We start from the raw sequence: 24,442 nt of genomic DNA on the forward strand, positions 1-24,442 counted from the left end.
CCAAAAAGTCAATGTTATGACTGTTTTAAGCCAGAAGTACAGTTTTGCAAAAAAAAGTCATACTATAGTACAGGGAAAATGGTCAAAAAAGTCATGTCTCCAAATATTAAAATAAGTCATAGTACAGCATGTTTAGGCCATTTTTAGTATAGTCTGCTGAAAAAACGGTCCAAAAATTCAATATTTTAAACATTTTAAGCCAAAGTACAGTTTTGGGAAAAAAAAAATCATACTATAGCACAGGGAAAATGGTCAAAAAAGTCATGGTTGCAAATGTTCAAATAAGTCATAGTACAGCATGTTGAGGTCTTTTAATAGTATAGCCTGCTGAAAAGAGGGTCCAAAAAAAATCAATATTTTGAGCGATGTGAGCCAAAGTACCAAATGGGGGAAAAAGCCATACTATAGGTCAGGGAAAAATGTTGAAAAAAGTCTTCACTCAGAATGCTTTAAAAAGTAATAGGACAGCTTATTCAGTTTGTTTATATCATAGCCAGATGAATAAACTGTCCAAAAAGTCAATATTTTGAGCCAAAATACAGAATGGGGAAAAAAGCCATAATATAGCACAGGGAAAAATTGTGAAAAAAGTCATCACTCAGAACGCTTTAAAAAGGCATTGGATAGCTTATTCAGGTCGTTTATATTATAGCCTGGTGAATAAACTGTCCAACAAGTCAATATTTTTAGCGTTTTGAGCCAAAGTACAGCATGGAGAAAAAAACAATACAAAAGCTCAGGTAAAAATGGTCAAAAACGTCATCAGGCAGAATGCTTTAAAAAGTCATAGGACAGCAAGTTTAGATCTTATTGAGTATAGCCTGATAAAAAACTAAAATATGATTTTATGTAATACTATACCATGACTGTCTTTAGATATTATACTGTAACTTTTTCATGACATACTGTAGTATGACTTATTAGATACTTTTCTAATTGTTCTATGACATACTATATTAACTTTTTTAACATAGTATACAATTTTTTTTCTAATATTCCATACCATGCTTTTTATTACATTCTACACAATGCCTTTTTTTGACTTGTTATCATATGACCTGTGTTACATACTATGTAAAAATGCTTAACTCTAAAACAGTAGTCCAAAATCCAAGGCCCATCATTTTATATGGTCTATGTTGAACATGCACTCTATGACCATGGTCACATGCTGTTATCTAGATGAAGAATCAGGGATCAGGGAGGGAAAACATTCATGTCTTTACAAAAATTGAAATAAAAGTGTTTGACACACAGTTGTATATGTAAAGCTTGTGGGTTTAATATGGCAATTTTCACCACCAGATAGAATCAACACATGGGATTCAATCCAGCTAAGTAAAATATATGCACCACTTAGAGATCAGGACACTACAAAATACACCTCTGACTCATCAACCCCCTATAAAAAGTGTTGATCCTACAGTTTACATAGACCTGCGAACACTTTCCATCAGAATCAGTAGAAGCGCAGCATCAGAAACAGAGGCTGGGCAGCAGCACACCAGGCTTTCCTTGTTGCATTTGTGAAACACATCCACATAAAGACACAGCCACCGGCAAAACGTCGTCATATAGAGACAATTACAAAACACCATTTTTTAGTGGGTACAGTATGTGAATTAAGTCGTAATCATACAGTCAGCATGTATGACACACATGGATTATACTACAATACAGTATATACAGTTGCAGTGAGTGGATAGCTAACAAATGTGGACTCTCGCTGTTTCTTGCTCTCTGTCTTGCATCCTATTCACAGCTCTGCCTATGTGTTGATGAGTGTGAACAGACTTCTCTCCATGCGGAGAGGCAGAAGGCAAGTGAGCTGCCGTTTTCAGCACTGGAAACACATTGTGGTGGTAGTGTTGCTTGTTCCAGTGCCCATTCAGCAGACATATGCTGCTGTCGCTGTATGAAGCACGTGCGAGGAACCCCAGCAGCCCTGCTGAAGTTGACGCAAAACTGATTGGTTTTTCCTGACAAAGTGTAGGATCTGCAGACGCTTTTCTGCAGAATGTTACAAAAGTGTCTTCAGTTTACAGTTCAAGCAGTAAAGATGTGTTACGATACCTCCTATTAATACCAAGGAAATATCAGTAGCCCGAAAGAGTCAATAACAGTACTTCACACAGAAAGAACACAACACACGTTCTGGGTTGTGAACTGCCACTAGGCACATTTTCAGAGGTTTGGAAAGTGACGAGACTTTTGAGAGCAGCCTTGAGCAAAATTAAAAAAGGACATTTTCTCAGTATTATAATGAAGCAGTGTGTACATTGCTGGCAGTGGGACACTATTCTCTAAAGGAATGTCTCAAGATATGGACGGTTCTTCCACGATATCACCTTGCACTATATGGACACCTAAAAAAGTAGATCAAATCCCTGGTCGTTGTTGCAAGGATCACAACAGTCTGCAATGAGGGGTAAAAACTGTACATTTACAATGTAGATACTATGCAACAGCCGCAGATTTGAAAACATACATTTAGTGGAAAAGCAGAAGACAACACAAAGAGTTCCCAGTTCTCTTAAATCTACTCTTTTCTTCACGCGTCACGTGTCATTTTGCATCCAGTTGGATTAAAAAGCAACTACAGGCTGCTATCAAAGTCCCTCTCACTTCCCCAATGTAAAATAACACATATCACTTTAAAACAAAAACCAGCAGGAAATGCAAGGAAATGGTACGTATTACAGTTATGACTTCCTGTTTTTCTTTAAATAAATCATACAAAAATAGTACTGTACAGTATACAATCTGTCTTGGTCCTTTTGATTCTCAATGTCCATGGTGAGTGTATAACTCACCTTTACACACACACACACACACACACACACACACACACACACACACACACACACACACTCTCACTGGTTCATGACTAAGTGACGCCTGACACTTTTCAGATAGTACCGAGTGCCTGGCTCCAGTCTTTGGGGAGTCGATTCGTCACTCTCCCTCCGTGGCTCGGCTGCTTCTCAAACAGACTGACTCTCCACAGATAATCACTGCTTCTCCCACAGGTCGCCCTCTTAACTCGTTCCTCTCAGGTTATCTTTGCAGGTCTCAGGGGAGGTAAATAAACAAGTCCCTACGATCCCTCTTTTCCCTCTGAGCTCTCCGGCGGCGCCGGAGGCCCTTCCGCCGTGGGTGACTGGGCCCCTCCCGGACCATCTGTGCACAATCCCAAGAAGAAACAATTACAGATATGTTGCAGTCGCACTCAATGGCAAAAAGAAAGAATTAGACTGACCGAAGTTATTGTTAATCAATACCAATAACTTTACGATTATCACATCATTAAATGTTGACATTTTTTGCTTTTCAGTAATTTTATGGCTCCGGTTGTGTAACCTAGACTTTCAAACTCTACGTCAAGTTGCAATTACAGTTTACATCCAAAACTGTCCTCACCTTAGATCGTTTCTAAAGATGGACATGACAGATCCTCCAAAGTGTAACTTTTTACTCTTAATCGCCCCCTGGTGTCTGACTGCAGTATAGGTCACAAAGCCCTTCCATGTTAGTGAATGAGACATAGGCCAAACTAAAAACTCAAAGTACACGCCAAAAATTTTTTTCTCAAAGACAGTTTCTGACACCGAAGGCTGGTGCCCTGGTGTTTGTTTAAGTGTTTGTTTTTATTCTAAGTTTGGTTTTAATGAGTTATTCAATAATAAAAAAAGGGGATTTTCTGCCATGATTGACAGCTGTGAAACCCAATCCAGAGATATCACTACTGCACAGACACCTGCTCTCAATGATATCACCAGTGCAAGATGGCAGTGCCTGTATTCCAGATAATTTAGCCTCACTTAAGCGTAGCAGAGGTAAGTGGGGGTGTGTCATCCATCTTAATATACAGTCTATGGTCCAGATTCATATAAAAAAAACTGGTCATCAGCACACAGTAATGTTCTTTTTAGATGTCTTTAATTCTGAGGCTTGTGGCAGCCACACAATGTATGTGTTTCAACCAAAAGTCTTCATCATCGTCGTGAATACTTAGCGGAAGCGATCCCTTATATGCAGGAAATACGCTTACAAAATAAAACATCAACACCAAATAAATCAATGCCTTTTCAGAAATGGGCGTCGCATCCAGATACACCATAAAATAAATAAATATAAAAGCAACGTCGTATTAAAAACCTCCGATGTGCATGTCCTTGGTCACTGCTGATTGAACAGGATGTCACTCCACCAATAATAAAAGTTTTAAAGTAGAGGATTCGCGCTCTGCCTTAGTTCATACAAAAAATGTATCCCTATAGGGTGAATAAATTAATTAGTATCAGGCTACAGAGTATATATAATACAAGATATCAAAATACAGCCTAAAACACGATATAAAGTGCCATAAGAATGTTCTCTCTCTTAGACTCCCACTGAGACACAGTATATATCAAAATACAAAAGAAGTTTAGTTCACAATCCTTACAATGTGTATGCTGGAGTTAAGATAACTGGGGTGTAGTATAGATAAACTATGAAGAATAGATTGTTAAAGTATTCCTGTAGGTCACAAAAAAGGTCCTATAAAGTGACAGCATACATCCGGTACAAGACATCAGATAAGACAAAAAGAGACATACACATCATAAGGACCAAATAATGGTTAGTAAAATGATATTTGAATTATTCTTGCGCACACATGAACAAAAAAACGTTCATCAATGTGTAACTTTCTGTGAGGGCTTAAAGTCTCCTGTAGGTCTGCTCAACGGTACAGCAAAAGTTTTGTTGTTTCCAATGTCCTCAGGTGCGTATGTTCTTGGCCACTGTAGAACTGGCTGGGATGAAAATCAAACCGTGAAAATGTGATCAGAATCAATAAATTATGCATTACTTTAACTTGTGTATATAATGTAACCCAATTGGGTAGATAAATATAAAGCTACAGGGTACATTCAGTTAAAGATATCAAGTACAGCCTGAAACAGCATCATCTAGCGGCCAAAAACATGCACCTCATCAGGAATAAATATTAATACGAACAGACGTCGGAATAGTTTCTGCCTCACACATACAATTATATCAATAAAATGCATTTAAATAAGGGGTTCACGGCTCCTATTAACCTCTTGTACTGTACTTAAGTAATCAAAAAAGATAAATAAAACATCTGATGTATATGTTGTGGGCCACTGCAGTTAACTGGGGGGTTAACCCCCATAATCAGAGAAATATGACAAATTAGTGAACCTGCACAGCTGACAACCCCATCCTGTAAATGTTTCAAAATAAAATGCATATATCAGCAACTGATTGCATTCTGTCTACAGAGACAGGTTTTGTTTTGAAAAGGAAGCAAGGACGTTGAGGTAAAACAAACAACTTTGTATTTCCTCATCAGAGAGACTTTAAACTGCAGTATAAAGTGGTAAAGAGTCAACAAACACGAGCGTCACACGTAAAAAAACGAGTCACTGTTTCTCTAGCTGTGCTGCAGCTGACACGCAGCTCAGACGCGCCTGACAAGCACTGCTCAGGCGAGTAGTGTGCACGCTCTAACTTGATAACATGAGCGCCGAAACACAAACAACATGATCGGCGCTGCTCACGCTCTCATGGTTCGTGCTGTGTAAAACGGTGCGACATGTCGATGCACCTTACGTAAATTGATGTATTTACGTAATCAATTACTTCGATTACGTTGACGCGTCGCCCCAGCCCTACACACCATAAGACAATATAAAGTTATATAAAGAGATCATTTAGACATAGCTTAACACAAATGATGTGTCTGTTTCAGAGTTATAGGCCTTGAATAATGGCCAGAAACATATTTTTGCAGAACATGATGTCACAGTGAAGTTCACCTTTGACCTTCTGGATATAAAATGTCATAACTTACAGAGTTAGTTAACAGAGCCATCCCATTCATGAGAATGATGAGATGGATGCAAGGTCACAATGACCTTGACCTTGGGCCACAAAATATTATTAAGTTCGTCCTTTAGTCCAAAACAGTTTGATAAAACTGTTTAACAAAACAGTAAGACACTGAAACATTTGAGAGTGTCCAAAGACAGGCTTGTAAGATAAGAAAGAGTGAGCACAGCCAGCATATATTAAAGTTTCGGAGAATTCAAGAATAAATGGGCCATTATATGTGATTAAGCAGCTTGTCCTTGCTGCCCATGCAGTCAAAAATACTCAGCCCAACAGTGGTCTATATTTGGCACGCCTGGCAGCTACACTCATGCCAGAGTCGTGATGAACGACTTAGGACGATTATGGCATGGAGTTGGCCTGTTGTAGCTGATTCTCAGGTGGCAATCCTTGCCCAAAGATGGCCTGAATGCTTCTTCCTGGTGCTGGCCATATTTGGACCAGAGCCGGGCACAGAGGACTGAATGTCACAGCAGAGTGTGTTTAACTACATGGGTAGCGAGCAGTGTCAGGCCTGGGTTAAACTAAATAAGAAGTGATGCGTCACCATATTTGATAAGGCCATCCCCCACTGTTTTCATGCATATTTTCTTTGTCTAAAAGACTTAAACTACATCATCCATATATGGTTATGTTATGTTATGTTATGTTATGTTATGTTATGTTATGTTATGTTATGTTATGTTATGGCTCTATTTACAAGTTGATTACACATTCAATTTGCCATGTGCTTGGTATAATAAAAAGAAAACATTGTGTACTTTACCTTTTAGGGACAGCTCAGCCAGCTTTAGAGGCAGGTCGCCAGGGTTTACACCTGCTGGCGAGCCCAGGATGTCAGGTAGGGCATTTCTCCTCCCCGAACGCCCAGAGGAGGCAAAGTCCAACACTGGCTCTACTTCCGTCATCTCAGGATCCCTGCCATTGGCAACAAGAAAAAAAAGAGCTTAGCTTTTAGCTTTTAGTTTTGATTAGCTTAGCAGTTCAATAAAAGGAAGGACTCAAAGGCACCCTGGTTTGTTACCATATGAAAATTTATAGTAAAGCACAATGTTTGTGTTTTATTATTAACATATAGGCATAAATCACAATAAATTTAGTTAATATCTTCTTGTGTTAACATGCAAGGGAGACATAATGAATGGATTTTTTAAAATTTCAATGTAAATTAAAGTTGTATTTTTAGCTGAATTATTAATTGTCCAGCTACACTGCTGCTTTGTTCATTTGGTTTGTTAGTTAGCTTAAAAGTAATTTGATGAATATAAAGGATGTGCATTTGATGTATCATACAGTGATATAAATGAATGTCCAGTGTCTTATCCTATTACCACATTCTTCTTTTGGCCCTTTTACCAAGCATGGGAGAGTAAAGTAGTATCTGTGACATTAGCTAAATTAACATTAGCTGCCCAGATACAGTACGCAAATGCTTTGTTTGCTTGGTTAGTTAGCTAGCTAGTCTTGTAAACTAGTTTGCTGGGCATGGCTATCCACAGGAAAACCCTTGTGTAGTAAAGTAACTAAAATGAAGAAAACATCTACTCCATTCAACGTTATTTACTTTTCTCAGTTTTTTTCTCAATTTTTCAAAGATACCGATGAGTTGCCTGAGTTGCCACTGATTGTCGGAAAACAATCTCCGGGTGTGTGAATTGACTTGACCACCGTATCAGGTACAGGTAACAGAGGGTGTATCTCATAAGATAGCCAGACACAACGTGAAAGCCACTTCACATTCTCCTTTACTTCTTCATTAGCTTGGTTTGGTAGTTAGCTAGCTCACGCTTAAAAGTCCACTGGATTTGGCTAATATCAAAAGACACAGAATTGTACTAATGTTGTTAAATATTGAGGATATGCATTTAAAATATCTTCCATTGGCACTAATTATACATGATTCGGAGTATTTAACTCAGAACCATAAACAGCTTTTTTCTCCTGTTAGCATACATCGGAAAAGCCATGTGTGTAAGCTAAGTAACTGGTAGGAGACATCAACTTAACATCCCTGCTGGAAAAAAAACTAAACAGCTTGACCAGTTTCAGATGGTTGAGCTGGTTGACGAGCTTTAGGTAAGGTATGTTTTTGCACCATTTTTGATTGTTTACTGGGTCATACCAGCTTGTGATGGTCACTCTAGCTGGATATCCATTCGAGTTCCTGTAAAACTGAAACCAAATCAATGTGCTTGAGTATGGAGAAATAACATGAGGATGATGTCATGAGGGCTGTACGAAAGCAAAGGGCATAAATCAGTTAAGTCTTCTGTCATATGTTTTGCATAAAGATAAATGTGCGCAGCTTGATAGGCTGGTTACACCAGCATGCCAAACCATCAAAGACCAGCAAGAACTGGGTCAGGACCATCTAAGACCATCTTCGACCAGCTAAAACCAAATAAACCAGTACCAGTATAGCCATCAAATTTTCTATTCAGAGTTTTTAATTAACATTTGCTGACTAGTTACAATTTTACTTTGCTTGCTTGGTTTGTCCATAAGATTAATTAGTGTAGCTAGAGCTGGCAAAAAGACTTATTGTGTGGCTAATAATAGCAACAAAAAGCATGTTGTAATGGTGCATATATTGATGCGCATTTTAGCCTGATTTATAACAGATTGATTTACATGATATGATATTTAGAGTCTTATTTCTTCAACCATCCAGTTAGTCCCTGTGCTTTTGCCTTGTTAGTATGTACTGGATGTGGAAAACTGCTGTATAGTACAATAAGTCCTACTCCAAGTACATTTTAATGATCTCGTTATCCCAATATCTTTCCCCAAGACGATGTTTGCTGATCATTTTCATGACATTGCTTTAGACTGATATGTTAGATTTTGAGTGACACAGAACATAGCAGTGGCCATTTATCTGGGCATATCTCAGAAAACAAAATGTACCTCCTCTGTTTAGTGATTTGAGAATCAACAGAAAAGATTTATTACTGAAGCGGAGGATGTGTCTGTCTGGTCTCATGGCAACCAGCAGCTGGGGAGTCAGCTCTAGGCTACGCTGGTGACAGGCTGAATTACATCCCTCGTCACACACACACACACACACACACAAGCACAGCACAGCAAGTGCACACACAAATACAGCGAGCCGCTGTTGCTATGGCAACAATATAGAAAAAGCAGCACTGGCAGGTAAACATATGACTCAAATCCATTCTCTCCCTATCTCACTCTCTCTTCCCAGTCTCCCCCTTATGTTGTGTTGCCTCGCTTTAAATAGCCATACTATTCTGTGGAGCAAAATCCCATTTCCCATCCTGCTCCTTCAACAAAGGAATGACATGTGAGTTAATGTGCACTTGCAGCTATATTGTCACACACACACACACACACACATACTTGAGAAAACACACACACACACACACACACGCACACACGCACGCACAATCTAGATCTCCAGAAAAAGGGCCACAGGTTGGCCATCTGTTAGCCTTAAGCACTATTGTAGCTTAGCCATTGAGCTCTTTTAAGCCACAGGAGTGAATTGTGGCCTATTTTTGACAATAATTCCACGAGCATAAACATATTTCCCCCAACACTTTGACATAATCGCATGTCGACCATTAAGCCTGTGACACTACATGCAGAGGGAGAAATGAACAGAATGTAAGCACAATGAAACTGCAGCTTTTGCCTCTTCAATATATAGTCCTCTACAACTACCTAGGATTACTGTAAATGATTGATAGCCTTTATTTAACAGGAGAAATAATGTTAGTGTTTATAGCCACATGTCTGCCCTCCCATCACAGCACCCTTGGCTTTACTGTACAAGATAAACATATAGTAATAATTTATGCTTTCATGATTTATTGATGTCAAATGCTGTTACACATTTAATGTTATGCCCTGTCGAACTCCGTTACAACATTCTGAACAGGACCACAGCCAGTATTTAAACGCTGAGGTCTGGGGGAGTACAGCCAAAGCCTTCGTTAGTTTATTATTTTGTTGGCATAAAAGAAGACAATTTAAATGTACTGTGTGAAAAACAACTGCTTATAAGTCATCCTATAAAATAACCACATATTAAAAAACAATCAAGTTTTAACTAAGGTTGCAGCGATATACAGGTTTCAATGTATACCATGAATGACAATTGACAGTAATCATATTGTGCACATTTACTTATAGAAAGTATTGAACAAAAAACAACCAGAGACCAGATAATCACCTTAACACTTGCATTTCTTTTCCTCCTCGACTGTACACATAATTCAATTTCAAAATGGTTTTAAGGTTTCAAGTTCCGTGTTTATTCCTGTAAGGATCATTATAACTAATAATCCTCCTCCTCCTACTCCTACTACTACTACTACTACTACTACTAATAATAATAATAATAATGATAACAATAATAATAAGAACAGTGTAATACTGTGAAACCGTGATATTCCATGACAAGGTTATTGTACTGTGAAAATGTAAAACCATTACAATAATAGTTTGAACAAACTGGAACCAATACATGCTTTGTATTGAAGTCATTCTGAACGCATCCAATGATATCCTGAACAGTGTTGTGGAATCGATATTGCTACGTTCAATAACTCTGCTGCCTCACTTCAATGACAAACTGATACTGCTGTAAGGCAGTGGCATTTTACAGCATCAGCAAAGTTTCATCCATGATTTTCCATCTGTCGTTAAATTGAAAATGCAGTATTACTTCTTGATGAAAAGTTTACTTCGTGTTTGCAAAAGCAAATCATGTTTTCAAAAATATTAAGTTATTAATTCTGAATATCTGAAATGGTTTCAATACTCATTTTTTGGTAGTATGATATCTATACAGAAACAGCGCTTTCTCGTTTTTTCTTATTGTTAATGTTTACTACAGTCATTCTGCTGGTTTCTGCTACTAACAAATAAAAGTTGACATGTTAAAGCCTTGTTGTATTTACGTATCTTCTAATAAAATTTTAACTTGTATATTTTTCCACCTTGTATCGATAATGGTATCAGATACTGAGATTTTTCACGGTATTGTCTAAACTGAGTCACAATGTTTGTCTACAATGACTTCCAGGTGGAAAAAGCCCAAATCATCATAATTTGTAAACCACATACAAAAAGACCCTCCTAAAAAATCTCCATTGGTTTAAATGTTTGCTATATATGGGATATTTTAACCGTTTTACCTTGACATCACTTGGCTCTTTCTAATGGGAAATTGCTATTAACTCAAAGCCACCAGACTCCATTGACAAAAAGGGTAATTTTACTTCACAGAACATGGGAGTTGTGCTGCCTCTTTCACTTAGTGCAAAGGTACAGCTGAGAAAATGTTCCAAATATAGCCTACACTTAAACTCACACTGAGTTTTTAGGTTGCTTTTAAAATACGTTTTGCAGTACAGTTGAGTACAATACATTGCGCTGCTTCCATGCAGATATATTTTGTTTATTAAAGCCCCTGACAGAGCAACACAGAGCATAAAATAAGCACAGCAGAAATCGATCAGACCACCGTGTTGAACTATATCTTTAAACATTACAGTTACAGCTGCAAATGACAACAGAACTGTTTACATTGAAGTTAGGGGCAGACCTATGTTGTTTTTTCAGGGCCGATACTGATACCTATTATTAGAAGTTAATAAGAACTTTTTGGAACCGATATGCATTTTAAATAAAAATGAAAATCTTTCTGTCAGTATTTAGAATCTGGAAAATAACAAACTCCAATACAAAACTTTAAATGCCTTTAGAAAATGTGTGATCAAAACTGATTCCCTGCAACTTAGGTTTATAAAGTGAAAATTTAAATTAAAAATAATTAATAACATTAGCTTCCTGAGATTTTACAAAGTAAAAGTTCCTCCCGTGCTGACACTTTCTTCGCACTTTTTAATTAATCACTTTTACCAGTGATCATTAAAATAAAATGTGTTAGCCTGATCACCTGGTCACCCTGATTCAGTCTATTGAAGTTAGAAAATCCAGTATTGTGTCGACACTATGCGCAAAAATGACCTAGCCTGGGAGATTGAAGCACAGTCTATATATTGAAACAGATCGAATATAGCCTATATTTTTTTTCCCACGTTATTACCATGTTTTACTCCCCACGTGAAGTTCAAAATACCAAGTAAACTGACTCTAATTTCAGCTCTTTGAATTGAAGTCCTCTCCAGTGAACCATTTTGTAGCTGCAGAACTAAACTTGACCTTTCAGTTGGATCTTACTGTAGGCGTCCCAGGAAACTAGAATACTGTTCCAGTTTTCCTTTCTCACGTGTCAACGCCTCTCTTTGTCCCGGGTTCAAAGGCCACAGTTAAACTGACAACAATAGGAGTGTAATCAGGGCCATGCAGCAGGAGGGACACTTCACACATCTCCTCTCTCCTTCCTGTTTCAATCTATCTGACAGGCTTGTCAAGCTGAATGACTGAGTGTCACTGAGAAGCTAGGATTTATTTGTTGATCTGGGTAATTAAGACTTTGGCTGACAGAGTGACTTGCCGTAATGTCACGTCTATATTGACCTTCCGTTTGATACTGGTAAAATACTGGCCGCAATCGCCCACAGCTGATGCGACAGCTTTCCAGAGTGATGTGGGAGGATTTTCTTTGGCAGCTGCAGGGGTTTTAGTCTACACAATTTGGATGCCTCGGTGGATCTCAGGAAGCTGTTTGCCCAACTAATAAATACTGTTAGCTCTATTTCAGCACCCAATGATGATTTAACCCTTGAAACCAGAGCAAACTGGCTTGATTTGTTTCAAAAAATATGTGAAAAAGACAATGAGCAAAGACAGAAGAAATTACCCCAAAATTAGCAAGAAATGAATAAAGTGAACAAGGAAATTACCTGAAAACTAGTGCTAAACTAAACTAAAAAAAAAAACTAATAAGCAAAAAAAGTAAATAAAAACAACAACAAGAAGGAAAAAGTGCTTAAAATTATTAATTTTTTTTCTGTTTATTTATAATAAATACAGTTTTCCTCTAGCTTTTTTATTTTTCCCATTATAGAATAGTAAATACAAATATAACGTCACTAATTTCTTGCAAATTGTGGAAATTTTCTTACCAAGTTGCTCTTTGGCTTTTTTTTTTTTAAGTTCTTGAATGAAATTGCACCAGTGTGATCAGGGCTCAAAAGTTTAAATATTTGTGAAAGAAGTCTAAAGGCAGCACAAGAAAAGTGATGTTGCTCAAGGTTTCAAAGGGTTAAATGTAGCTTTGATGTTTTCCCTCTTTGTAATATTATGGGTAAACATAAAAATTGAGTACAAAGCATTGCCTTTCAACAGCTTAACCATTAGTGTCGATGACAGCCTCTGCCACTGCTGCAGTCCTAATTATAACATCTGTTTGGTAACTTTCATTAATCTGTTGGATTACACATTGAACAGGCAGTGACCCGTCATCAGAACAGGTTTATTTTAGCTGATAATCCAACAACAGTTTAGATAGGATTATCTTGTCAGGGAAACTGACCTAGATACTGTGATATCAGTGCCGGCACAGTCAGACACAGGAACAAGCCGCAGGTATGTTACGCAACAAGTCATGGAAGCCTTTTGATTGAAGAGCTGTCAGAGGGCAATGGCTGTTTACAGAAAGATGCTGAGGACAAAAAGGCTGTCTTTTCTTATTTAAAACTGCAAACAGCTCTTCAATCAAATGATCATATTGGGGCTGTTTCTAAAAAACAAACAAATTACATAGTATTTAGTTAAAAAATCCTCCTTATCACAGGACCACTGTGTGTAAATAATCACGGAGCAAAAACCTATCCTTTCAAAACTTGTCACTTTGACATGTGCAAATGAAAAAAAAGCCCATTCACTCATGCCTTCCTCTGTGTGTTTAACAGAGCAGGGCTGTTGTATCTCACCTCACATTACATTTAACGTTGAAAGGTAATTTTCGCCACAACAGCACAGGGTATTGTCTCTGTCAAACCTAGCTTTGCTCTCAACGGTGCTGAGAGCAGCTCTATTCTCAATAGACCTTGCTGGCTTTGTGAGAGAGAGTCTGTTTTTTTTTTTTTTTAAATGGAAATACAAGTCCAAGGACCCTCAGAGAGAAAGCTCGTCTCAACAGACATTTTCTCAGACAGTGAATGGAAGCTTTCAGCACCACGGACAGAGCAAGAAACAGAGAGAGATGCTGAGAGCTCCATAGACTGCACCCAGGCAACCAACAGACATAAATCACATATTCTCTCTTCTGTTTGTGTGTAGAAAATGTTGAAATCAGTCTCTGTTCAAGCTCCTGCCAGGTAACTATTTCACTGATGCTACACATTTCGTAGAACATGACTGGTGACCTTTCATTCCACACGGCAGGATTAGGAATGTCAGTTTCAATGTATATACATGTAAATATACAACCCTTTTTTTTGTGCTGCCTTCAGACATCTGTCACAGGTATTTAAACTTTTAACACCAGAGCAAATTGGTTTTATTTATTTCAATTAATGGGTAAAAAAGGCAATGAGCAGCTTGGAAATAAATGCTCTGCAAACTGCACAAAAATAGTAGATTAAGAATGTTTTTTAAAAAAGCTAGGGGAATTATCCAAAAAAAAAAATATTATTATTATCATAACTATATATTCGTTTTTTTACACAAAATTATTATTATTACTCATCCAGTAAATTCCTCATTTATTTTCATATTTCATTTTCCCTTTTTTGTAGTTAGTTATCGCTAGACATCTTTTTTTTTTTTGTTCCTTTTAATAATTTCTTACTCATTTTTGAGTAATTTCTTCGTGAGTTGCTCATTGCCTTCCTCCATTGTTTTTGAAAGAAATAAAGCCAATTTGCTCAGTTTTCAAGGGGTTGACCAGCAAAAAACGGGTCATTTTTGAGGAAAAAAAAAAAGCAGAAATGACACAAAAAACAAATGGCCTCTCCTTTTGGTCCAGAGATCCACCAACAAGGGTTTCCTACACATGCATTTATTTTTTAAAGGCCCTCCACAATTAAAACGTCTGCTGCCCCTTTAAACATTTTTGGAGCTGGACCCTTCATTAGGAGCATTATTGTAATACTAATGTTCAATTATTCATGACACCACGCAGAGTACACTCTGCACACCATGCTCTTGGAGTGCAGAGTGTACTCTGGGCACAGACTGAGCAGCAGAACGGCAGGTGCAGTGAAAGTAAATCTTACAAGGTTAGTGTAGTGAGTCTACAAGTTTGTTGCTCCTCTCTACCACTTATTGAAACTGGATCAACAGATCAATTATATAATTATATCCACCCTGCCACTCAACTCTTCAAACTGCAGCTGAAGAAAAAAAAGAACTCATGAAGAGTTCCACCTGCGCTGCGCTTAAGGTCCCATAAAAATGTCTGAATAACATAAGCAGCATAAGCCTTTGTATTTGTTTAGCGACGTTTCAGTCCACCTGATAAATTTAAGTCCAATATATATCATCTCCTTTTAGGAGCTGATATATGTTTACCAGCTAGTTTACCAGCTAGATGCTAACTGTGGCCATCTGCTGTTTGGCGGTGTGCGCTGGTAGTGCAAAATGGGCTTATCGAGCTTTTTCTCTATATGCTGTAGCTGAAAATAACACCTACAATGATAGTTAACCAAAAACAATGAGTAGTTTTAGATGTAAACCAAAACAACAAGCTGAAAGAAGCCAAACACTGTGTGAAGCTGTAATTGGGTGATAATTTTCTGTGGGTTTGTCACCATGAGCGATCGCTTTCACAACACACACAGTAATTTGATTTGTTATTTACATAAGCATATTAATGAGAATACCTTCAATATTTTGTGGTTGGGTGTGGCAGCTGGTTTTATGAATTACAAAGCTGATTCGAATACATTTTTAAAATACTGATCAGCTTACTGGTTTCCCACTTGACAAATATATCAGCAATCAGGTACAATATCAAAACTGTAATTTAAAAAATTGGGTCATTTTTGACACGTGGATCTTTGAGTTACATAAAAGAAGCTTTTAGGGATCCACGTGCAGTGCAAAAAAATGCATGAAGGTGTTTGAAAATGTCATGTCCATTACTGTCAGTGGTTATGCCAGGATAAATGTGTCATGTTTTCTGCAGTCTCATTTCCTTGAGTGATTTGCAGACACTTGGAAACGATGTTGTTTAGCAATAAACCAGGACAAAGTGCTGAGAAAGCCTTGCTCTAAATGGGTCAAAAAACCTCAATGTCTGATTCTCAAGTCTCAAAAAATTACATTTTTATAAAGCTGACTACTGCAGTGACTTGAAAACAGCCTCCTCCATCAAATTGGTACTAGTATGTACTCCCATGCAAGAACTCACAATACAATCAAATGTTTCCGAGACATTTACAGCTAGTATATAAACCTTCAGTGTCAGATATAACTGCACTACAGCCTGACTGATACTGGACTTTTGAGGCTGATACAGATATTGATATATAAATATCTGATGACAATACACTGACCTATAGTCATTTTTTTAACATCAGCAAACAAAAACAATGGTATTGTACTGCTGAGCTGACAACAACTGCAAGTGTTGGGGATTACATTACAGGACTGTAAACAGCAGGGCAGCAATGGCAGACAAACTGCAGGAAAAAACTGCTATTTTCACATCTAACTCTAACTGTGAATTAAGGCTTTATTTCGACCAAAGCAAAGTTCTTGTTGGAACAGTGGACTAACTAACAAGATGACCAACAAAATGAACTAAGACAGTTATGGTGAATTTTATTTTGTTTCTGTCAAATTTGAATAAACTATGTTTGACTATGACAAGGCCGTTGAGTAGGAGTTTGTTCGTTGAGAGGAATTTATTTTTCTGTTAAGTAAAGAAAATAGGCATACAAACATTAACTTTCTTTTACATTTTTATCGTTTATTTATTAGACTGAATATGATAAGAGAGATTGTGGAACTCAGGAAACTTGACAGCTGGAGGAGGAATAAGTGAAAGGTAAGGTAATGAATTGGAGGTGTAACACATGAGCACCACGTCACTTATTTGTTCAAAATAAAATAGTTCTTTCAAGGAAATTTATTCCAAAATATCCAAAATTTGGGATGTCAAAATAACGCATTAACTTCAATTAATTAATCACAAAAAAAACAACGCTGATTAATCGCGTTCCATGGTGCCCTTTGACCTGGTGTTTCATTGAAGGCCACAGTGGCTTTGTAACATCAATTTTCACACCATCGGAGTACTTCAATCCTGAAATATCACCTCAATGCAAAGCATTTAGCAGCGAACCCAGAGGTCCAAGCTAGCACAGCCTCTAATGCTAGCTCCAGCAGCCAGCCTCGTCAAGTCACACTCGACCAGACGTTCAGACACAAACAGAATAAGTCTACCTGTGACCGACTAACTAAATCACTTGCAACATGGATTGCAATGGACTGCAGACCAGTTTGGGTGGTGGAGGACTGGGGGTCATCAGAGGCTTTACAGATAGCATCCTCTGCCACAGCTAAGAAGCAGCCATCGAGAAGTACAACTGTGTCCAAAATCTAGCAGCTTTGCAGCACAGAAAAGAGGGGGGGGGGAAAGTAGTGTAGTGTAGTGTTGGGGGCTGAATGTATTTCATTGATGGGGATCACTGGACCTCAGTTAGCAATCACAATTACCTCAGTGTTGCTTTACACGTTATTGACAGAGAGTGGAAACTTCAGTCATTTGCATTGACCATGTTAACCAAGTTAACTGAACTGAATGTTTTAAAATACTTTCACAGCAAAAACTGATGTATGCTATTAATTACTCTAAGAGCATGTAATTAATAAGATTTTTTTTTAATTGCTTGACAGCCTACAAAAAAATATTCCGAAATGACTGACCCATATTCAATTTTGTGTCATAAGATATGAGTATTTCAGAGGCTGTAAAAATTACACAGTACTTTCACTTTTCTGTTTTTTTTTCAGGTATTGAACTGGTTATAAACTGTTCATATATTTAAAACAAAAAAACAAAAAAAAAAAGCACAAAACATAAGCTATTAGCAGCTTCTGGTACCGGCCTTTTAAAAAGCCAGATCAGTCAAAGCTTTCTTCTCTCCAAACAACAGACAATGATAGATATCAGCTCTTGGAGCCAAGCTGCCTGGCCCTGCCTGCTGCCTGAGGCTGACCTCTATTCTGCTCCTCATCAGTCTAACACACTCACAGTGTGACAGCAACAGTCACTGCACACACTACAGATCCACTGTAGTCTATGCAATATATTTCAATGCATGTTGCACGAGAACTGGCAATGATCTCATTAATATGACTCGATTGTTAGAGAGACGTTTAATTAAAAACGTTGCTGTGACAGTGACAAAACAATACTTTTGCTCTCATTTCCCTTCCTGAGATGCAGTCTTGTTGGACGCAGGAACGGTAACAGATTGCTTGCAATAATCCAGAATCAGTTTCCCTAAGCAGACAGCCTTACACAGCAAATCCATCCCTGTATGTCCATCCTGAGTCTTTGTGTTCTCCTATAGTCGTGGCATTAGTCAGTAAGACTGTGGGGGTTTAGGTCAGAAAGCAACGTGCCCTGCCAACGAGGAACTGCAGAAGAAATGATGTTTACACACCCGGCGCAGACACGAGACATTTTAGATGAATAAATAATGCCTGGGATTAAGTCCCTCGCTATTTTTAGTCCTGCATACCCTGTGATTATTCCCTGTCCTTCTCCCCACTTTTTCACTGTTATCCTAAAGCTTAACATGCTCTAGCTACCATGGAAACTGCACCGCTGCTTTAAAGGCTGCTATACAGTGGAGGAGGAGAGACAAGAAGACGTAGACTATCTTTGTACTGCATTGTTTCTTTCTGCTCATGGAGATGTCTTTTGTTATGATGATGTCAGATTTTACGTTAACATTTTGATTGGGGATGCTGGAATTGTTTCTGCAAATAAAAGCAATGAAAATACTGTGTGTAAGAATTCATTCAATTATTAATCCCTTTAAAAATTGACTGAATAAAAAAAAGATGAAAAATGCAGCATTTATGTTGTAAAAATATAATGACATAAGTGCAACACTATCGACTTATATGCTAAATACAGCAACTGAGGAAAAAAATGTGAAGAAACGCAGTAGGATTCGCTCGTCATATTCACAATAACAAGTGCACAGAAGGTCATACATATGCACAAAAGCCAGAAGGTGAAATGAGACCCTGATATCTGCAGTTGATTTTCAGAAAAGCTATTTTTTTTTCCTGAGAAGCATTACAGAGAGAGAGAGAGAAAGAGAGAGGCAGGGAGCTGAGACTGATCTAATGAGACAGCGTGATCACAGCCTCCCCTCAGATCTCACAAACATCCCGGGCAGATCCTCCCGTCTTTTCCGCTGATCTGTGCAGCCTTTTTTCTCACTACGGCTGCCTGCTTTCATGTTTCAGAAGCCACGACTCACTGACAAAAAAAACACGCATCAACGCAGGTTGCTTTGTAGATAATTTGCTTTGGTGAAAGAAACCATCAAGGTCTTGTGCTACAGGTTTGGGCGTGTACACTTTGGCGGGCAAAAAGTCTCGATATAAAGATTTTTCCAGGTCTTTTGTTAGAAATCAACCAGTCATTCACCAATTCTCAAGTAATCCGATGGATGGATAATATCTCATCATTGTTATTATTACCAAAGTTATTAATAAAGTAATTAGGAAAAAATTAGTCAAAATTGTTTTGGTGTGAGCTGCAGAGTGCTGCAGATATCAGCCGTAGAGATGGATACATTGGCCTTAGAGACTTCTACCTTCTCTCCAATGTAATGGAACTAGATGACGCTAAAAAAACCCATCATGTCTCTCTCAGAAATCATGACCCGGTTATTCAAGATAATCTGCAGACCTTGTTGTGAGCAGTTTCATGTAGGAACTTTTTTTCTACCAATAAACTACCTGTCAACAGTATGTTGTCCCCCCTAACTGAGCTGTAACATTAGTTAGCTCAGTGGCGCTAGGTGAGCTAGCAGTAGATGCATGCTTCCCTCTGCGAGGTGATATGGTTGCAAGGTGTAGTTGGGCAGCTCACACAAAATCAATCAAGATTGAAAAATAGCACTAAAAGTAAGAGGACAAAACATTTATTTTTCATTTTGGGATGAACTGTACACATTCCTGATCAGCAATTGTCCACACCTAGCTCAGTCACCATAAACTGGGCACCTTTGCACACAGGTCTTCCCAGCATCCGATTAAAATTATAAACTCAGTGGAATACAGATAATCCGCCTGTGTTATCATTGTAAACTGCATATCATGCTAGACTGAAAAAAAATTGACAGGCGGCACATTACCGTCAGCACCTGTGTTTATCACACGGCTCCAGCTAACCATGATTTCGTTACTGTCTACATCACTCAAGTTAAAAGGTCAAAAGGTCCCACGCGGTAATTATGTCACTGCCATTAGCTGCTCACTAGCCACATCACAAGTTGTCGTTTCAACTGGAGATATTGCTGCCAGCAGAATTCAACACTTCTCCTTCCACAGGGCAAAACAATGGATGGTCACACAACACTTCAACCATTTAGTCATAAACTGGGCAAGTGGGCAAGAGATTTAGTGCACTGTCAACAAAACAACCACCACATCCTGCATTGATGATGTCATCCATGTCTTGGACGCATCAGGAAACATTAGCATTTACACTACAAAAGATATGTGGTCAACTGCATCCCAGATCAAATTAGCAGCTGATCTGAATGATCGAGTCGCAATGTGGGAAATACACAAAAGTGTATGTAGGGCTGTCCACTTTTTACCCAATCACCAAGACACTTCTGTTAATATCAGGTATAAGCAAGCCAACTGTCTCCTGGTACACAACAGTGTTGTAGTCAAGAAATCTAAAATGAGACCAAGTCATGACCAAGACCAGAGTGTAATAAGGCCTAGACAAGTCCAAGTCCTTTAGGGGTTGAGACCAAGTCAAGACCAAGGTAGGGCACACACTTTCACAATAAAGAGTATAACATGCAAAGCATTGGCGGTCCATAAATTGATCTTCCATTCCCACAAAAACACCTACAGAAAACAAATTATTTCTCTCCATTCATCTATTTTGTTGCTATACTGTATGCGTGTATGAGTACAACATGAGAAATGTCTTAATGAATTTATCAAAAGGCATTGCTAAGATAAATTTTATGTTTGGGAAATTCCTTTCCCCCAAATACAAACACTGTAAATCTGAAATTAACTTAACCATCTTACTCACCACTCCTATTTTGCACTGGCAGCTTAGTGATATCCCTGCAGTTGTTGTCTTGACCTGCCTTGAGGTAAAACTCCAGATTCCTTTTTGTCTAAGTATGAGCCAAAGACACGACTGAGACCTTCAAATGTGGTCTTGAGACCTCGAGACCAAGACCAATATCAAGTACCAGTAGAGAGGACCTTCTGCCACAGTCCTTCAAAAAACATCTAAAAGCAATCCGCCCTCTTTGTAATTAACTGAGTTTAATGTGCAATAACAACAAGCCATTATACGAAATGAGGCCGACAAAGTGCCTTGCACGTTGCCAAATATGAGACAGATTGAGCGGGTTTCATAAGGGTCAATCACAACAACAGAGCACCCAGCTATTTACAGCAATTAGCACACTTGACAGGGAGCGGTACAGAAAGGAGTGCAGGCAGCGCTGGCAAAGGCCTCAGGGATGATCTGAAGAACAGAACATCTCAAGCAAGAACAAACTGTTTTGAGGGATGTACGACTTTTACACTTCATGTACTGATTCAACTGTGATTAATCAATTAATCCTGAGCATACAAAAATGGCACTCCAATTTGCTCTATTATAAAGGTCAGACATGAGACCATCACATCATCCTGACCCCACAGTGTGTCCTATTTTCTGCCTGGTGGTGGCTGCACACGTGACACCAGTGTTGCCATGGATGTATCTCTACTTTCATTATAATTTGACTAAGTACAAGTACAGTAAGTAGAGATGGGGATTCATTTTTGTTGGAACTGATACCATTATCGAGACTCCTTAATGTTCCAAGTCTTTAACGATACTACTACTGATACCTTTCTATTATTTGGTGGAAAGATGAGGCAAAAATACATTTTTAACATAACTGGTTTTGCTTTTATTACCTAAAATGTGACTGTTTCTTTTATACTGCTGGGAAAACTAAATTCTCACCCAAACATCTGTATTATCTCAAACCTCTGTATTATCTCGCCAAAAACGATTTCCTTTTTTCTTGATGTTACATTTGAGCACATCATGATGACCATTTATTTACCTTTGCTTAAGTCATTTTACTGAGCTGACCTTGAACAGACCACAATGTAACCTTATTCAACCTCATTTATTTGGCTAACAAGCTCTTATCCTGCCCATTTCAACTTGGATTTCAACATTGGATTACTATTTTTAACTGAAAGGACTTACTACAATGTTTGGGTGTGCTTACCACTGCTCCTGTGATTTGACGACGATGAAGACGGCGTTAAAGGAGTGTTTTTTTTAACCCAAAGACACTCGAAGGTACTGCATTTAGGTTTAATTTGATGTACAATCTATACGCATGCAGAACAGTGGATTTAAATGATGTGACTTGACTCAAGATGCAATGTTATGTAATAGGACCAATGGGACTTGACAGCAGTATTGATAACCTTAACTTTATTAATTTTCTGGTTTAAAAAAAAAGCAGAACTGAGTCTCAATAGAACTGGGTTTTAATCCCCATCTCTAAGAGTAAGCATAGATTGGTGACCTCTGGGTCCTATCTTTACCTTGGGTTAAGTTCTTGTTGGGGCTACTATTACAACCTTCTTCGCTTCATATTGTTTTACTCCCACCCTTAGCTTCATACATCTCTGAACACATGCTTTAAATGTTTTTACTACATACTGACTTCTACTGACATCTTTTCAGGGTATGGAGTACCCGACTACAGTGTCAACCTTTCGCCCCTGATCTTTACCTGTTTTGCTCAATCGCAGAACTTTACAGGAAATCTTCATAGATTTTACACATCAAAGCCAGTTTTATTGTTAATATAATAACCCTCTGAAAAAATAACCCTGATAAGAGTTTGACCATTTACCAAGCATGGTAGGCTTTACACAATGACACTACAGAGTTGCATTATGAGAAATGTACTGTAGGATCCAGCATTATTGCAGCTTGAGAACTAAAAGTCAGAATATCTCTGCCTTTGCTGCATCGATCTTGAACATCCATTTTTAATCCATCTCATGCAAGTTTCCAAACTTTGCAGAAGTGCAATACTACATCACTACAGCACTCACAATACCAGAGTAAAGCCAACTATCAATCTTTTAGACTGCAACTTAAATTCCACAAAGGATGATTTATTCGTGAGACAAGACAAAGCTTTAAGACTCTTGTAAAAAGGGAGGTTCTAACTTCAAGAATTAGACATGTAATATGGTTTTGTGTGTCACTACCTACTGTATTTATTAATCAATCAGATACCTATACAGACACACTTAACCTACACAGCTTCCACAAGAATGCATGAAGAGCCGGCAAAGGTGTCACTGAAGTTGACCTTTGACCTTTTGGATATAAAATGTCATCAATTCATCATTCTATCCTATTAGACATTTTGTGTGAAATTTTGTCATATTTAGCTTAACTTCAACAATCAAACTCTAATCAGTTAATTCTCGAGGCCAAGTTTGTGCCAAATTTAAGAAGACTCTCTCAAGACCATCTTGAGATATTGTGTAGATGAGAATGTGACAGATCCACAGTCACAGTGACCTTTGACCTTTGACTTGAGTCAAAGTGGACATGTGTGTGCTGTCCACATGTGTACTTGTGGTATCATGTTTACGAGATTGAGATGCATACAAGTCACACTGACCTTGACCTTTGACCACTGAAATCTAATTGGTTCATAGTTGAGTCCAAGTGAATGTTTGCGCCAAATCTCAAGAAATTCCCTAAAAATGTTCCAGATACCACTTTCATGAGATGAGGTCACAGTGATCTTGACCGATGACCACAAAATTCTAATCAGTTCATCCTAAGCTTAAAATGGCTGTTTGTGCCAAATTTGAAGAAATTCCCTCAAGCCTTCTTGACATTTTGCATTTACAAGAACGAGCGACAAGCTCAAAATGACCTTTTCCTTCCACCACCAAAATCTAATTATTTCATCCTTGAATCCAAGTGGGCACTTGTGCCAAATTTGAAGAAATTCCTTCTAGGTGTTTCTTTTTATATTGTGTTTAGGACAATGGGGCAAAAGTATGTGCTTTGCAGAGCTAACTTTGTCTGATCAACACTCCAAAACACAATGGTATTATAGTTATTTCGACTGTAGACCAAATAAATAGAGAAAAGCAGACATTTTCACCTTTAAGAAGCTGCAAGCTGAAATGTTTGGCATTTTTTTCTTGAACTATGACATCAGAAATGTATGTTTCATCAATGTTTTGATAAAGAACATGCTGTCAGTTCACTATTTGTTTCACTATATTGTCCATCCATGACTTTATGGTCCATATATCAGCTGCACCCTAGTAGCAGTAAGGCCAGGAGAATAAATCTACACATGTCCGATACGTGTGACACCGG

At 38.1% G+C, this 24,442-nt stretch overlaps 1 protein-coding gene across 1 annotated transcript in view; it reads right to left on the reverse strand.

The window, feature by feature from the left end:
- Positions 1-1,260: 1,260 nt before the first annotated feature.
- The window catches only part of pkib (protein kinase (cAMP-dependent, catalytic) inhibitor beta), a 32,375-nt gene continuing 9,193 nt past the window's right edge, over positions 1,261-24,442 (reverse strand). The window contains exons 2-3 of the mRNA XM_042505925.1: positions 6,668-6,819; positions 1,261-3,180 (exon numbers count right to left, since the gene is read on the reverse strand). Coding sequence (XP_042361859.1) covers positions 3,098-3,180; positions 6,668-6,809 — 225 coding nt within the window. The 5' untranslated portion in view covers positions 6,810-6,819 and the 3' untranslated portion in view covers positions 1,261-3,097. The remainder of the gene's footprint in view (positions 3,181-6,667; positions 6,820-24,442) is intronic.

The sequence above is a fragment of the Plectropomus leopardus genome, chromosome 18 (genome assembly GCF_008729295.1).
Source record: "Plectropomus leopardus isolate mb chromosome 18, YSFRI_Pleo_2.0, whole genome shotgun sequence".
Lineage (NCBI taxonomy): Eukaryota > Metazoa > Chordata > Actinopteri > Perciformes > Serranidae > Plectropomus > Plectropomus leopardus.